The sequence below is a fragment of the Pezoporus flaviventris genome, unplaced genomic scaffold (assembly GCF_033815535.1).
Source record: "Pezoporus flaviventris isolate CSIRO_AGI_PZ_B2104156 unplaced genomic scaffold, CSIRO_AGI_Pfla_v1 ptg000023l, whole genome shotgun sequence".
NCBI lineage: Eukaryota > Metazoa > Chordata > Aves > Psittaciformes > Psittacidae > Pezoporus > Pezoporus flaviventris.
Window position 1 is genome coordinate 8,441,843 of NW_026892571.1, and position 17,564 is coordinate 8,459,406.

General features: G+C 43.2%; 1 protein-coding gene across 2 annotated transcripts; it reads right to left on the reverse strand.

The window, feature by feature from the left end:
• Window positions 1–13,865: 13,865 nt before the first annotated feature.
• On the reverse strand, window positions 13,866–16,960 carry PTTG1 (PTTG1 regulator of sister chromatid separation, securin). 2 transcript variants are annotated; one of them, XM_061456588.1, is made up of 5 exons: window positions 16,843–16,960; window positions 16,350–16,528; window positions 15,616–15,697; window positions 14,755–14,904; window positions 13,866–14,251 (listed from the first exon to the last, which is right to left on the reverse strand). In XM_061456588.1, the coding sequence occupies exons 1-5, from the start codon at window positions 16,922–16,924 to the stop codon at window positions 14,172–14,174; spliced, it is 573 nt and encodes a 190-aa protein (XP_061312572.1). In that variant the 5' UTR covers window positions 16,925–16,960; the 3' UTR covers window positions 13,866–14,171. The 2 variants fall into 2 exon arrangements, with proteins under 2 accessions (XP_061312572.1, XP_061312571.1); XM_061456587.1 differs by having other exon boundaries at window positions 15,616–15,700.
• Window positions 16,961–17,564: the final 604 nt, after the last annotated feature.

Genomic DNA, 17,564 nt, shown 5'->3' on the forward strand with positions numbered 1-17,564 from the left:
AGTTTCACACACAAAATCATTCCTCATTTTAATACCTGTGTTAAAATATGCAACAAGAGTAATTTACACTGGAAGACAGATCCATTGACACTGAGTCCAGATCCAGATGGGAAATATTCCCAAAGTTTTGAAAACATCTGGAAATAGGATTTTGCTTTTCACCAGCATAAGACCTTGTGTTAGCTAACAAAATACCATGTGTCAGATGCTACCCAGGGTCAATTTTGGGCACAAAGAAGCAAAGGCCCTCATAGGCTTAATCAATAAGGATGTGCAAATGAATCTGTGCAAGTCATTGCTTAGGAAGAGAGGAACAATGATATTTCAGGCTGGGATTGAGCTATATTTGCAGTGTTCAGCGGTACACCTTCCAAAATGCATCCTCGCTCTAGCCCCAGGTTTAAAAGCCTCTTTGTAAAAGACACTGAACTAAATTAATCTGATCCCTGCTGACCAATACATCCTTGCTGGTTCTTTAAGTAAAGATTATTCAAGTTTCCTGGGTCCCAAAAGGAACGTTTCATTATGTGCATGTGTTACAGCTGGATAACTTAAAGCTAAACACAACCCGAGTCCCATGGTGAGAGAATCACATTCCCCAGTCCTCAGCATATCTTCCAAGCAAAAGCAAAAAGGTGATCAGGAAAGCCTAAGCATTTACACAGGCCTTTACAAAGGAAGGATGACAGGACAAGTTCTCTGCTTTGTGAAACAAAAGCAAAGGCTAATGGGGGGGGGAAGAAAGCTTGCACACAGTGACTGATGAAGGAAGAGACAGACAATAAACTGTGCACTGCTCAGCAGCTGACATTGGTCAGGGCAGTTATTACTGTCTTAGCATCTCATCTGGAAAGTTTTGACTAACTGAATTTGGTTTTGGACAGGAAGTCTAAATTCAGTGGCTGGAATTTCTTGAGGCAATATTATGTTAAGCCAAACAAGATAACACTACAGCCCTGAGCGCAACACTATCAGAAGCACGATGTGTGGTCATGCAGTGCTTTCTAAAGGCATTAAATCACAGCCCAGGTGCCAGAATCATCACCATCAGGTGGTTCCAGCTTCTCCCCTTTATTTATTGCTGTTCACTGTATTCTGTATAAATGGCTGACTTCCTTCTTTCACTGGGGGGAAAGGTCCTCACAAAAGGAAGGATCTCTCTAAAGTTAGTTAAAATCTTTACAGCAGTATAAGACATGCAGGCATCAGAGATAAATCAGGTCCTGTATACAAAATATCTTTCACAAAGTATATAGCCTTCAGAAAGCACAGTAGATATATAGCCACTTCTTGCATGATTTCATAAATCTTCCAACCCTGCTGACAGCATTTCATTGTAACAGACAGTGAGATAACACCATGAGCTATGAATTCCAAGAGGAGCTGGAGCCTGGTCCCATTGAAAACTATGGCACAATCCACAATGTTTTTTGAAGAAACTGGGCTTTCTCCCTCAGTACTGTTAAAAACAAACTTTCCCTTGTTTCCCCTGGGGTACGAGTTCTTAATAAGCCTGGGTCTTTTTCTACACTATAGAGTCTCATACAAGTACATATATCAATTTTTACTCTTGTGCTTCCAGTTGTCAGGTTTCTTTAAGCTGAGTTGACTTACAAATCTTCTGAGCTCTCCCATTGATTTCTGACTCATTGCTTTAACATCCAATACAACTTGCTCAAAAGAGATTAGGCTGACAGACAAACCCAGATAATACTTTATAAATCATGCATCTTACATAGCCCACTTTGCACATGTACAAAAGCTATGGTCAAATCACAAGCCAGGTAGGATTTGATTAGCCAATTCTTATTTTGCACTATTATAGACATATAAATTAGACACTGTGCTCCCACTTCATCTGCAAGCAGTGAAGAGCTCTGTCAGGCATGCTTGGGTAACAAAGGAGAGAGGGGATGGCAGAAATAGCCCTTCCGCATACTCCTGATGACCTGTGCAGCCTCCAGAAGCCACAGAGTTCTGCTCGTGGACAGGACTCACAAAAGAGGGAGGAACAAGCCAAGACAGGAGCACTGCAGCTGCCCTACATGACACGTTTCTCTAAACTGGGAAGCTTTCCCAGTAGGAAATGCCTGCAGAGATTCATACAGAGGCATTAACCTTCCCCCCAGAGTCTGTTTGTGTACATGAGTGCATGTACATGCACATAATTCTTATCCTAAAGGAAGGATTTTGCTCTGTAGTTGCACAGACGGCTTGGATGTTACAAGAACAGCTTTTCTCAGGGTCACAGAAGCCAGATTATCTGTCCTAGTGCCTTAAACTCCCACCAGAGTTATTCTGCTCAGGTTTATCATTCTAATAATTGTTTTTCCATGGCTGGCTTTAACATGCATGGAAGCCAGGCTGAGAGCCAGTACAGCACAGACCCCACCACGCACCCACAGATCTGCCCCAGCTCTGCCCTGGCCTGCAGCACCTCTGCTGCTCACTGCTGCCTGAGATAAACCCTGGGCTTGCCTGCACCCTGCACTTGTGACAAACAGCTCTCACCAAGATGAATGCAGCATTTCAATGGGTAAAAAATATCTGCTGCCACCCTATCAGCCAGCTTGAGTGAAAAGAATTGATGCAGAATAGTGTCAGGCAGCACAGTACAATGTCTGTAATAAGCTTCATAGATGGCTTCACTAAGATGCTTTGCACTCAGAAGTTAAAGAAAACAGGAAGGTTTCAAACGAGTTACTAAGGCAGGAAGTGAGTCAGCCCTGAGCAGGAGAGACAGCAAACAGCAACCCCTTTGCTGCAGATATACAGACAGGGGACAGAGACAATCACCCACAAATGAAGCGAGTGAGCCTGAGGGCAGAGTATGCCAGCAGAGCAGGAGCAAAGAGGAAAAGGGACCCTTCCTCACCGACCAGTGAAGGGAGGGAAGTCCTCCATGCAGAGGACCAGTTTGCCTTCTCGCTGTAGAAGCAGCCTAACCACCAAGTCACCATCTCATCCCCTCCCTGCCCAGGTACATTGAAGCATCTCACACAGCTCTGCTCAGGAGGAGCAGCTGAGAAGCGTCCTCCAGAATAACTCAGCTGGGATCAGGATTTGAAGTCCCCTCAAGCATCTTGATATCTGAGCACTGGCCTCTCACACACTCATCGAAGTACTGTGCTATTGGAAATAGAAACACCAACACCTCCTCCTCAGATGCCATCCTACTCTGCCCGCATCCCACATGAGAAGAAATCTCTCTGTAAACACTGTCACATCAGCCTCCACAGACCAAGGAACATCTTAGGAGGGCTTAGGCATAAATGGGAACCTAGCTTCTTGTCCAGAAGCAGATGCTTACCTTATCAACTACAGTAAACAGAAGAGCAATAGGCCATCAGTGCTACCACAGCTCAGCTGCACGACGGCAGAAGTTCTGAGGATCTGCATGTTCGGGATAGGTACAAAAAAGGCCCAAATCCTTTTGTAGGTGTGGCTCCAGGCACACAAATTGTATCTAAAAATAGAACCTGGGTTCTGAAGTCACACAGACACCTTTGAAAATTATACTCCAGCGATTTGACGGTACTGCCCATCACACAGAAATGCTGTCCTCCTGGTTGCAGTACCAGGAAATAACACTCAGCCCTTAAGTCTGGACAGTCACACAAGCACTGAGGCTCTTGATGGGCAACAAATTGCCACCAACTTTTGCAGCCTCCTAAACAGGGAAATAAAGAACTAGCTGTTCCACGGGTAGTACGTCAGGTTCCTACTGTGCTGGCCTCTGTTGTGAGCACGCTGTTGAAGTTCTTAGGAGGACAAATCCATTTTTGCTCTCTTTATTAATCAGAAAAACAAGATGCTAGTTCCAACTAAAAAAAGAAATACCTGGAGAAGGACAGACAGAACTGGCTGAGACCCAGCACTACAAAAGGCCTTTTCCCCTCTGCTCCTTCCAAGAACAGTCTTCTACAAAGCAGCAAACCACTGTAGCGAAAGACTTCAGAGTCACAGTATGGTCACATACACCAGGCTGGGGAGCCTGGATATAACTCAAGTAGAATACGAGCTTCCTCAAGGCGGTTGGATTTCAATGCAAAGCATTTCCAGATCCTTCCTAGTTTCAAAAGAAATTCAGAATAAGGCGTGGGAAGACGGGCACAGAAAACAGAACTCTTCAGAGGGAGGTTTACCAACACTGAAAGAAGCAGTTGAGAACCTCTTATCTGAGGAAAAAAGGCTGAGGCAAGATTGGGTAGAAAGTAAAAAGCGAAATCCGGCACCTGGTTACAACTTGCAAGTTTTGAACGGCTGCCAGCGGAATAATTATTCTTAGAAAAGTGCTGTGCTGTTGGAACCAACTTCCCACAGGAATGATTCCGTTTTCACTTTGGTTGTTTTCTCCCACACAAGCTCTGGGAGGTCAGCACTGCCTCTGGAACGGGGATACCGCATTCACAAAATGAAGTTTAGAGAGTAGAGATTTTGTAGGTCAGCTTTGGAATTAGAAATCTTGGTTTCCTAAGAATGGGACACCATAACTGGCAGTTTAAAATACCTAAAAGGGATTTATCAGCTCCTTCACAAAATCCAGGAGGTGAAACACAGCAGGCTTTACTCCAAAAGATCATGCAGCTTCTAAAAGCAGCTCTCCAGGGCTGTGTATTTTTTAAGGAAGATGATGGGCAAGGACTTAACAATACCTAAACAGCCTTAGGAAATGGTTTCAAGCTGAAAAGAGTTTGAGAGCAAAGAAACTGTCACTCACTGTTTGCTGCTGGATGTGTTTAGATGAACAGAACTTGGTACATTCCCTGAAAATAAACAGAGTCCAGCAGAGAGAATCACAACACTTCTCCTGCCTGGAGTTTCCACAGGCAACACGTACAGAGAGCCACAATTCTGGCTAACCAGATGTTTAAAAGGAGGTTGGTATCATGCTGAATGAAATGCAAAATGCTCTGAACTACTCAATTCCAGCAGTACAATGTATTTGATTAGAGAACAAGACGGTGGGTTAGCTAAACGTGATGTTAGTTTATAGATTCCTGAAGCTGGAATGGTTTTGCTCACCTGGCTTAGAGAAAACTGAAACCAAACAGTAACTGGTTCAAGCTTGGCTTTGTTGCTTGGGGTTTTTCCTCGTTCCAGAACTGAGTCATAGAGGCTTTGCAGAACCTGCACTGGAACAACAGCCAAAGAAAACATTCCTGCTGAGGAAAGAGTTCCGCTGAAAGCTGATATCCCCGATGGGGACATCCCAGCACAGAGGGTGTCTGTGCCTGCTGCGATCTGCCGTGTGCTGCAGCCCCAAGCCCTCGCAACGATTCACCAGCGCATGGAGCAGCCCTTCCAATCCCTGCCCTGCAGAGGTGTTCAGTGCTGCTCTTCAGACTCCAGCAGGGACCTGCTCACCACGGGGACTTCCCACCTCTGTCCAAGCTGCTTCAGAAGGAAGGCTGGCTATAGCCACGTTATTCACCCCACAGGCTGGAGAAGGGTGTACTGCTCTGGAGAGCAGTAAGGAAGGGCCTGCAGGCATTTCCCTGCAACAGTCCCAGGGAGATCCCTCTCTGCAGGGACAGGCACATGTTGGTTTTGTGTCTCTGTGGAGAGCTGGGAGTTTACCAAAGGAGGAAGAACAGGATGTCCTGGGCTTCATATCCCAAGGAGCTCTGCTCACTCTCCCCTGCACTCCCTCCAAGGTGCACACACAGAGTGCAGCTGTAAAAAAAACACTGCAGGGAATATTAATAGTTCCAGATATTTTTGCTTAAACCCTCTAAATATCCAGTATCCCATCCCTGCAGTGCTCTAGGCCAGGTTGGACAGAGCCTTGGGTGACACGGTCTGGTGTGAGGTGTCCCTGCCCATGGCAGGGGGCTGGAACTTGATGATCTTAAGGTCCTTTCCAACCCTGACTATTCTGATTCTATCCCAGCAGGTTACTTGCGGAAGGTGGGCAGCAGCATCTTGTCTAGATGTCAGAAGCAATTCGAGCAGCAACAGTGGAGAGAAAAGTGACAGAGAAATATGAAAAGGCACTCTCTGTTGTTGCACAGCAATCACTGTCACAGCGCACGAGAAAATACATTTGTTTTTGGGAGAAAGGGTCAGTGTCTGCCCTCTGTGAAGACAAGAGCCTATAATTCAGGATCAAGGAGAATCCTCCTCCTTATTTGGATCTACGTCACGCACACAAGCTGCTGTGCCCAAAGAAAGAATTGGCAATGGGAAGCACAAGTAAGGCCACTGAGAGCTAGTGATGGCTGCGTAACTGGCAAAGCACATGGAGTGGTGATGTGCAACAGAGGCCATAAGGCAGGGGCTCTGCCCCTGCCCTGCTGCTCAGAACTGGTCCCTGCACCCTGCAGTGAGGCTGGGGCTGAGGCCTCGGAGATGCAGCATCACAGCAAAAGGAATGTGGGAAAAGCTGGTTTGTGCCCACCCTTTCCTGCCATCCAGCAGCAGGGCCTCCCTGTCATGGCTCAGCCTCTCCTCTTGTCTTTTCACAGCACCCATATCAAATCCCCTCAGATGCCATCACTGAGGTCTCTGCACCCTTCCACAGCCATCCTGCATGATCATTCACAGCAATAAACCCACCTCTCACCCATGAAATATTCTCTTCATGTAACCCCAATTGTGTCATCAACGTTTTGTCCTGATCCTTCAAAGCTCCCACCCTGACTTTTCCATTTTCACTCAGTGCCTGGTTCTGCCATCCACCGAGACTTTGAACAGCAGCACAGCAAGTTCAACACCTCACCAGACAGCAAATGCCCTGCCTTGTCATTCCTCTGCCAACGAGCATATTTGTAACATTATAGGAATTACAAACAAATCTTTGCAATAAATACATGCAAACATGACCATACTTAAATTCATTTTCGCTTCTATATTCAGAGATGAAGACTGGACTTACACAACACTGAGCTCACAATCACTGCAGCAATAAAAAGGTCCTGGTTTTCCCTACAGGCATCAATCAGTCTGGCAAGAGGGGTCTTTCCTCTTTCCTGCCACCAAAGCAAAGGGCCACCTATGTCAAACGATGAGGCTTGTCTCTCCTGCCAGCATCCGGAGCTCCCACCTCCCAGCCATAGTGAGGACAGCCCAATTCTCCCTGTCCCACCTCCCCAGTTTAACCACCTTCAGGTACGGCAAGCCTTGGCATGGCCCCTCGTTGTTAGTGTGGTGAGCTCCAGTTCTACATCCATGCCATGAAGTTCACCCCATGGGCTTTCCCACCATGCCTGCTGGACCCAACCTGAGGATTTGGGCTCATTTTCAACCTGCAGCAGGAAACGGGGGAAAGGCACCAAGAAAACAGCAGCTCCCACGTGCTACACTCTCTCTGCAGAGACTGTGGGCAGCAGCTTGGTTTCGAGACATGTCTGGAGCAAGGCAAAAGGGAGCTTGGATGTACGCACGTGAGCTGTTATCACCCCCTCCTGACTGCAGCGCTTTGGAAACTCCTGGGCTTACTCACAGGCTCTCAAAGTTTTGCTCACTGAAATTTTGCCTGCATTAGGAGAGAGCAGAAGATGCAGGATCCGGTCTCTAGGAAACACAGGAGCAGATCCCACAGGGTTGTTGAGCGTTCATGTGAAAGTAGGGCTCAGCTGAGGCTGCAGTGCTATAAAAGGCTGGATTTACAGCATGCACCCCAAGGGTCACTTTTAGTTACACTGGTGCCTTACCTCTGTACTGCTGGGCAGAGGAAATGGGGTCAAATTTACCTGCAGAGCTCCCTCAACCATGCTTTTATCTTTTCTGCAGGACCTTTTCTCAAGTCAGAAATACACAAGATCCACACTTGCCATGAGGAGAGGCTGACAGGTCAGCTCCTATCAAGGAGGCTCAGGGTTAATTATGAAAATGAAACCAAATGTGTATTGCTGAAGCCAACCAGGATCCCTGAATGTAAAAGGTTATTTCTTAAATGCTCAAATAGCTCAAAGAACAATTGCTTCCTCCAGGATTTGGCTTTATGAGGAAAATACTTAACCCCAAAACACAACACTTGGGAGCTGAAGCATGAGTGACATCTAAACTGGGCACTGGTGCCAGAACACACCTCAATGGTACAGCAAGGTGATAGAGGCCTTTCTCACATCAGAAATCCATGTTTTCTGGGACATTCTGTTGGCTGGTTTAAGATCTATGAAACCTACTGCGTTGGTTTTGGCTGGGATAATTAATTTGCTTCACCGTGTTTTGGATTTGTGCTGAAAGCAGTGTTGACAATACAGGGATGTTTTTACTGTTGCTGAGCACTGCTTACACAGAATCAAGGCCCTCTGCTTCTCACACCAGCCCACTGCTGGGAGGAAGCAAACAAGTGGTTCTGCCAGCTGAGATTAAACCACAACAGTCCTTTTTGGCACACCACATAGGGCTCAAACAGTTCTAGATAACAACAGATTTGGCTGGAATGTGCTAGATCACATTTGTACCTGTTATTACTGTTCAGCTATTAATCAGCAGGCTCCTGTGCTTGCCATGGAGCTTGCTTGCTTGCCTTACTGTAAATTAGAGTCTAGTGCTTGTTAGTGGCTGTTTTTTTGCCTTTGCTCCTTGCTGTACCACTGCACTGCTCATCATCTTGGCCTACCATGCCTGGGGACATTCTGATAGCAGCAATGGTGGTGCCCCAGGGCTGGCAGACGGACAGGACACCGGTGCTGTTTCTGTGCCGCTGTACTGGACAGGCTGGAACTCCAGTGTGAATTTGAGTTGAAGGCGCTATGACCTGTGGATGGAGCAGGACACCCCAAAGCACGTGTGGCTGTGGATAAGCCCATGCCTGAGCAGGTACATCTCTAAGTGTCTGAGGCTATGGTTACGTCAGGCTATGCTGGAACTAGAAGTTGAATTTAAGATACAATGAGGGAAATGTTACCAAGAAGACTATGTCTCCACACATATTATGTCTATCACCCTGCATCATTCTATTCTTTGAATCTTCAGTGTCCCATGTAAAAAACCTTTGCTTCCCCTTTTTCAAATCCTTTTGTGTACAGCCACACCAGTCATTATTACAAGCCCAAAGGAAGCATAGAATCAGAATGGTTAGGGTTGGAAGGGACCTTAAGATCATCTAGTTCCAACCCCCAAGATGAGCCTCGCCCTGGGAAAACCACCTGCTTGATCATGGTGTCTCCCCTGCCAGATAAGTATCTCTAATTCTGCTTCAAGTAACTGAAAAATGATGGAAGAAAAAGAATCTTCATCACCAAAACGGTACCTCCGTCTTACTTGACCTTCAAGGTCCTCAGCAACTTTTAAGATAAGTTTAGCATCTCAGTGATATCCTTGCACACTGCTTTCAGCTCCATGAACCTCCCCTCAAGCTTCATTGACTGGGAGAGATCACCTCACCTGTGTGAAAAGCACAAAACAGCCACCCCAGCAGGTTGTTTGCATGCTCCTTTTTCAGCCTGGCTTTCTTCATAATCTGACTGCAAGAAAATACACATTAAGGACATTTTATACCTTCTCCCTCTAATGCTGTAGATCATTCAAGCACAACAGACCCACCATGCTTTCAACTTCTTCCCAACCACAGTTACAAATAAATTTATCAGTGATGCTTTTCTTACATGCTTTGTAACTTTCTATGCAAAAACACGTGCTTGCAGCCAGATCCCAAACAACCAGTTACTAAGTGTATATTGTGTATATAAACTGTATATAAACCTCACTATAGCATGTTGGGCAGATCAGTGCCTATGTCTCTCAGAACACAGTCAGTACCACTTTGGGGATAGTTAGAGGGACATTATTGTATTTCTATACAGCTAACACTAATAAAACTACAGTGAAACTAAAAGTTACAAGATTCCTGGCTCTGCTAACCCTAAAGAGACCAATTGCCTCAGGGTTCTAATTCCTCTTCTTTTTAAGCAACAAAAGATAAAAATGCCCTTGGCTGATATACTATTCCCTGCAGTCATAGGGTAAAGGCACTCTGAATTCCTTAGTGCTGACTTTTATCCTCCATTTCACATTAATGAAGCAAAAAGAAACCCATTACAGATGCCTGCGCTGTGCACCAAAGGCAAACATCACACCACAGCTGTCAGGTTGAGGGAGTGAGAAGCCGTAATACATGCTGTTACCATGGTGCCACCCGCTGCCAGAACATTACAAATAGGATGAATTATCTGATGTGCACTGAAGTAATTTTACTCAGCCTGCTAAGAGATTATTTTTCTATGAATCTCCAAGTTCTCCTTACAGAAATCCAGGTAAGGATTTAAAGTGATTCTCACAGCCAGAAAGCTGTCAAAGATTCTGCTTTTACAGAGTAATAACCAACTTAAAAGATACCCGCTCTGTGTACTTGGTTACAATCCGGATTTGCCAATCACGGTTTGCAGTTACAATGATTTAAGGCTTGTTCAAACTGAGAACAAGCATTTGTTTTCATCACAGCCACGCATTTAAAATCCCAGATTTTACCTCAGATCTTTGCAGGAAGTCGTTCAAGTAAACCAAAACATCACAAGCAGTTTTTTGAATAGGACTTCTGTTGTGCAGGGTAGTGCTCAGACACCATTTTGAGCTCAAGTTGCATCTATTTCTGACAATACCCCATCAGAAAACAAAACTTTACCAGTATAAAAAGCTGCATATATCAACATTAGAACAGTTAGGGAAGTTGATTTGTCAGTCACTGGTGGAAGTCAGTGTTAACTGAAACAGCATGAAGCAGTGCCGAATTCCCAGCACTGTCCTGATACTGAGCATCAGGAAGCCAGCCCTTCAGGGGCTGACACAGACTATTTTGTAGTTACAGTTCACATTTTCTAAATAGGAGACTCTGCTTCTGTGACTTCCATCTCCTGAGGTCACTGCAGGCAGGAAGCTCAGCCCACAGATTGAGTCTCACCACAGCTTTGTTCTCATGCAGGTCACAGGAACATGCATTTCTCTTTAACCCCAGCCAGCCAAGTTGAAAAGTACATGAAATGGGGAGAGGAAAAGCCAGCTGAAACAAATGGATCTTTCTGATGAATGTTTACAAAATAAAACTGCAAAAGCAAAACTCTGGACCTGCATTAACCAGAAATCCCAATGAAGCCCCAGATGAGGTGCACTACTATAAGGAACAAAGGCATTCCCAGTCACCTGACATTTGGTGCTAAGAATTAACATCTAACCAAAACTGAAGTTAGCTTCATCATTCATCTGCTATAGAGACTTCTTAACTCTGGATTTGTCAACGATGTGTCTGAAATTAACCATTAGCATTTATTTGTTTTGAATCTTTTAAACCAAAAGGATCATGGACATTTTAAAAAGCTAATCAATGGTTAAATATTAAATACTAATTAGCTATCGTAGTAGTATAAAGAAAACTGATTTCTCCATTGTGTTTCTAAGTAAAGTTATATTCCATACAGAAGCTTCCTAGCAACACTCCTGCTTTGGCTCAGAGATGGGCTACATGATGAAACATACCTTTTTCTTCTCACCTATTTACAGATAAGATCTTGAGAAGTGCTTGCTTCTAACTCAGACCTAGCTTTGACTGGCTCGTCTTGCCTGCCAGCAGCTGTAAGATAGGATTTGTAAGAAATCTGATGAAACACACTAAAAAGGATCCTAACAAAAATGTTCCTCTGCACCCAAAACACCCTTTCATATTTTTTTATAGGAAGAAGAAAACTGGATGTAGGTAAAGGAAAGGACACAAAGCCTATGACTGTGTCTTTTCCCCTAGACTTTGAAAGGATTTAATAATTTAAGCAAAATATGGTTATGCCAGTATGAACTCATACCATTTATTCTAGCATTGTTACCTTCTGTTGTACACTGCAGCAGCATTCATTCTCATGCAAGACCAACCAGCAATATTCCCAAGTCTGACTCACACTTTGCTTTCTGCACACCCGTTCCACTGTAACCACAAGCAACAACTTTTGGGGATTAAAGTCTGTCAGTACCAACAGGCCTATCTGAACCATTTATCACCTTTACAAACATTAGTCAAATACCCATTTTGTCATAAAAACTTACAACTACCAAGCATGTTGTAAGCATTGACATGTGTGCATGTATACATACATGGACTCAGCACAAAAAGCTTATCTCCAGAGGCTCAAATAATAGATCTGGGTGCTTGATCACAGTGAATATTTTAAACCAACCAAAAATAATTACATTTGCCATGATAAACATCCATAACAGAAAGCACTAGTGTCTCCCTCCAGACAAAATGTCTGTACACACAAAAAGTTACAGCCAACATTTCTGATGATTTCATGTCATATGCTTATTGGTATCTCATACCACATTATCTGGGGCTTCGCATACCAAGGACTTTTACCCGTGTGGCTGCTTAACAAGGGCCGCATGATGGCGCTGTGTAACCAGTCTCAGTGCCTTAATTACTGCCATTTCTGTGTAAAATTTGGCTTGGACTGTTTTCTCCCAGCTCGTTTGAACTGGTAAAGACTAACAGGCAAAGGAAGATGCGTTTTAACACTTTCTTTTACGGTTATTACAGTTTAACTCTTGCAGCTGGTAGTCTATACCTATTAAACTTCTCTCAGCAGAAGTGGGCAAGTTATCTCGGAATCAAAAGCTATTAAAATGCAATTAAGGATCAGCCAAAACTGGAAAACTCTAAACAGAATTTCCTCAATCATATTCTTTAGTTTGATATTCCCCCGAATACTTCGAAGTTTGAAAACAATTACAAGAAACTGAAGACAAAGACCATTTATTGTATAATTCAGTACAGTTTAGCACTTTAGTCAATACCCTGCCAAGTTTGAAGAAACAGAATGAACACCTTTTCACTTCATTAAATCTCTGATAATCCAGTAACAGGAAGTTTCTAGTCCCAAGTGAAGGTTAGCAGTTGCAACAGGACAATTCCAAGAAGGCACATCTACCCCCCAACGAGTAAAAAGCATTTAAGGGAACAAAACATCTTGAGGAAACATCCATAAGTAGGAAAAAGTAAAACCTAGTTTGCTGTGCTCTGCCAGCTACCCTTTTCAAAACTAAAAGGAGCCTTCATTATGTCATCACAGCAGGGCAAATACATTCCTTTCAGCACCTGCAGACCAGACAACCCATTGAAAAGCACAAGGGCTCCTTCACTGCCTGCATTAAGCTTCCTAGAAGCAAAGCATGAAAGGACTATGGTTATAGATTCACATCTCATCTTCATGCAGTCAGGTTGCAGCCACAGTATGCCTCCAAGCAGCAGAACTGTGGGATGCAGCACTGATCCATACCAAATTAACCCCATTCCTTCAGTAGAGCATTTATCATCTCATAGTTAGTTCACAAGCATTAAAGTGTATTTCTTGTTAATTCAGACATTACTGTAAAATGTGAGCTGAAAAGCTGGTCTTGCCATTGTTACTGCTTGCAGTTACATGGTGCCACAGTGCAACTGTGTAATGGCAATACCTCCTGTTCAGAGCTCAGGTGCATCATAGAATACAGAAAGGCTTTCTACCTCAGCCTGTGATCAGAACACAGGCACAGCATTGCAATCCATGTTAAGCATGAGCTGAAAGCTGAAGGCAGCTCAGGCTGCTGTCATACAACTAGATCAGAACACTGCCCAACAGCTGTAGAAGTAGATAAGTGAAGGCTGACAATTGACCTGCTTTATGTAATGAAAAACAGGAGTTAAGACCATTAAAACATAAGAAAAATATATATTATTGAACCTGTGTGTTTATAACTTGAAGGCTAGGGTTTCATCACAGAGCACAGACAGTATCCAGCAATCAGCACTACAATGATGTACAATTAGAAGCAGTCTGCAGCTGCATAAGAATCCAACACATCTTGAACCACCACTGTAAATAGTAAATGAGTTCAATAGAGAAAAATGCCACAAGAGTACCAGCTCTAGTACTTAATGGACACTAGATACACAATTGTTTAAAACTAATGTGTATTTAATAAAGTTATCTAAATAGTTCAGAAGGGCTTCAACCTATCATGACCATGTAGTCTAATCAGCACATACTAACTTCCAGATACAGTGGACAACAGTGTATCGTACTCTTGCTTTGAAGCTCACCTGCTCTGCTTTAAGTCTTCTTTTTCAAAGCACTGCTGTACTATCTACATCTTGGGTCTCTTTAAAAGAGACAAATCTAGTATTATACAGGTTAGATTAACTTTTATTTAAAAATACAGAACTATGAAATTTGAACTCAATAGAAGCTTCAGAATATGGATTAAATGTCATAATTCGGAGGTGGCATGTCAATGATCTCATCCAGGGTATCAAGGAAGTCGGCAGTTGATTGCAGCAAGTCTGAAAGTTAGAAAAAAAAAAGTTTCTCATGAAACCCAGAATCTATATTCCTAAATATAAGTTAGCTCCCAGTGGATTAACATAAGGCCCCTGAATTATTAAGGGAAATAGTCTGATTGCCTAAGACAACTCAATCAGTTCACAACTTGAAAAATCTGTGGCTGTGCATGAGATCATGCTAGAGTACCTCAAAGCATGCAGCCATGCATAAGCCCACAACAGAGCAGGTAGACCCTTACAAGAAACAGGGCAAGTGCAGCATTGACCCGACCTAAGCTGGCTCGGGTGCCCAGTAACTCCACACCACCTGTCTACAACACTCTGCAACATCAGTGAGACCACAGCCTGTACTAGTTAAATTCAGCTTGACTACACCTCAAAAGCTGACAGTAGTTTTATTCTGCTAGCCAGTAGAGCAGCGGCAGCTCACTACTGCAGTAGATTCTTTCCTAAACCACAATGAGCACTGCGTGTACTGAAAGTCATGCCAAGTTTCCACTTACTAGACTCCCATGAAACCTCTTCAATCTTCACAGGTGAAGGAACCATGTTCACACATCTTTCATATGTCCTTTCAAATACCATGAGGGGAACACCATGCAGGTTGATATTGCTTAGTTTGTGCTCTTCAGGAAGGTCAAAACTCTCAAAATCTATTTGAGAAAGACACACTGTAGTTTAATAACAGTGCACAGCCTGAGAAGCCACAAATTCTCCTAGATTAAATGAAGTGACAGCAGGTCCAAAACAGCACAATCCAACAGTCCCCACTCTATTGGGTATTTTTTCAAAGTTATATCTTAGTTGTCAAAATCCCATACACCACAAAAGTTCCTGCTTTACATTAACAGATCAGTTTTTTGCACATTCACTTCCAGATGAACTGGACAGCTTAAGGACACACTTTGGATGATTAATAGACTACCTGCAGTGGGTTGTGCAAAGAACAGCTTTAAGAGTTGAAGATTAAACTATTATATCCTACAGTAGTAGCAATCTTTTCAGTTGCAAGTTACTGTCTCAGCATACAATCAAGATTAGTCTGCTTTTCAGTACTGCTTAAGTACTCCCTTGAATACTTGTCTACCAGTTGCTATTTTACAAACTAAGAGACTATAGAAGTAGTTTCGTGCCATCGCAGTAAAAGGCTGACTACTACATCTGTGGAACACAGCTATTGCCATTAGAAATACTTAAATGAGAATGAGATGGTATTTCAGAAGTAGCAAGCACCCTTATGCTTAAGGACTCCAGAGAAATGCAATGCTAACTTATTTGCCACAATAGTTTAGAAAGTTTTGAAACAAAGCAACACTCGTGAAAGCCTGATTGTTCATTTTGATAATTACACCAATAGTTCTTACCTCGAGGATCAAAAGGAAACATGTTTTCTATTTCTGGCCACTGTTCTTCAGCCACTGCATCACAGCTTTCTAAACCTGCAGTCTTCTTAGTGATATTAAAAAGAGGAAGTTACATTATTTGAGCTACTGCAGTTTCCATTTGTAATGGTATTCCTGTGCCATAGCAGGTCTACAGACAAGAATGCCTGCTACAGACAACAGCTATGCCTAAGTAACTTCAAGACAAATAACCTGGAGACAGACAAATGCTTCAGTTGAGTTTATGTAGTAAAACACTACAGCAGCAATAAATCACTGCACTGGAATATTTACACTCATGATACTAGGTTTCTGATACTTAATATGCAAACAAGACATTAACTCAGTATTTTCTCTAGAACCACTACTTTGCCATTTGGTACCTCCTACGCTCCTGTATTCCTTGTGCTGGTTTTGGCTAGGATAGTGTTAATTTTTTTCTGGTAGCTCATATGATGCCATGCTTTGGATTCACAATGAAAACAGTGATAATAATATAGAGATGTTTTAGTTATTGCTGAGCAGTGCTTACACAGAGTCAAGGGTTTTTCTGCTTCTCACGCCACCCAAGCATAGGCAAGAAGTTGTGAGGGGACACAGCTGGGACAGCTGACCCAACAGATCAAAGGGATATTCTGTACCATAGGACATCATGCTAAACAATGAAAACTGATGGGGAAGCTCCCCGCTGTCCCTCCTAAGTGTGTTGTACTCACTTTGTTTGCAGCACAATGCTGACTTTTCTGTCTTATCTTTTCCAACTTGCTTGTGACTCCTTGAGTTCTATTCACATTTCCAAGAGCCTTCCTGACAGAGCGAGGTGCAGCTGGAGACGTACTGACTGTTTTTTTGGGAAGTGGAGTCTTAACTTGCGTTCTTTCAGATAAGATTTTTGCTGGAGTGGGTGGAAGAAAAAAATAAACAAGCTTTAGCACCATAGCAACCCTAAAGCTTGCTTCAGTAAACGCATATGCTAGAAAAGTAGCCATCAAAAATCATTGTCCATCACTTAAAACTCAGGATCATAAACCCCATCTATGACAAAAACAGAGTTATCTCCATTTTTATGGTATTTGAAGAGCTTAGTAGAATTGCTAGAGAAGTAGACATAGGGATAAAAAACTATTACTGATCAAAACAGTGATTAGCAAGACATGGATTTATGCACTTTATCTGATCTCCTGCTGTTTTAAGGCTGCATGTACTCACAAGATCCTGAAGGGAGTCTTAGCCGATTCTTAGTATTTCCAACTTCATCATTCTCCTGATCAATAAAGATCAGAGTTGCCATCTTCAGGTTGAGAAGACTCTGGAAAGGCCATACAGGAAAAAGAGGAAATTATTCTTATCAGCTTCTTTTCCACCAAAGCACACTTTTTAAACAAACTGCATTAAAGACAATACAGCTGCCATGTGCTGGTCCTTAGACAAGGGGGAACAAACACGTACTTCACACCATTGAATAGTAGTTTAGCTACAGACCCTTATGTTTGAAGGCATTATTAGTGCACATGGTAGCCTCATAGTCCTAAAAGAGCTTATATGAGTTCAGGAAAGAAGTAAAGTCTCACTAACAATCCTACACGGAAAGATCTAATACCTTTGGCTTGCTTTGTTACTTCTTTGTGGTTTCTTTAGTACAATAAGAGTACATCTCCTAGCTAAGCAATCCAGTCCTTAGCTCAAAACATGTAGCATTTGAGCACATAAGTACAATTACAGTTATTTTACTAGCAGAGACACCTTTTCATGAGAAAAAGAAACCGATGACACCCTATACAAATCGATAACTTCACTACATTTTTCAGCCCTAACCGAGATAACAGATCAGAGCACTTCTTCACACTGTTAATTAGTATCCAGGCAGCTCCCACCTGGAGCTTGCCACTGCCATTGCACAGGTACGCAACGACCCCTCATTCAGTAGGAGC

Excerpts from the sequence above, each read along its gene's own strand:
- PTTG1 (XM_061456587.1), bottom strand. The coding sequence starts at position 16,924 with ATGGCAACTCTGATCTTTATTGATCAGGAGAATGATGAAGTTGGAAAT. Across the intron at positions 16,529-16,842 it reads AAGACTCCCTTCAGGATCTT|CAAAAATCTTATCTGAAAGA; the intron begins GTGAGTACATGC and ends CACCCACTCCAG. Across the intron at positions 14,905-15,615 it reads GTTTCCTTTTGATCCTCGAG|ATTTTGAGAGTTTTGACCTT; the intron begins GTAAGAACTATT and ends TTTCTCAAATAG.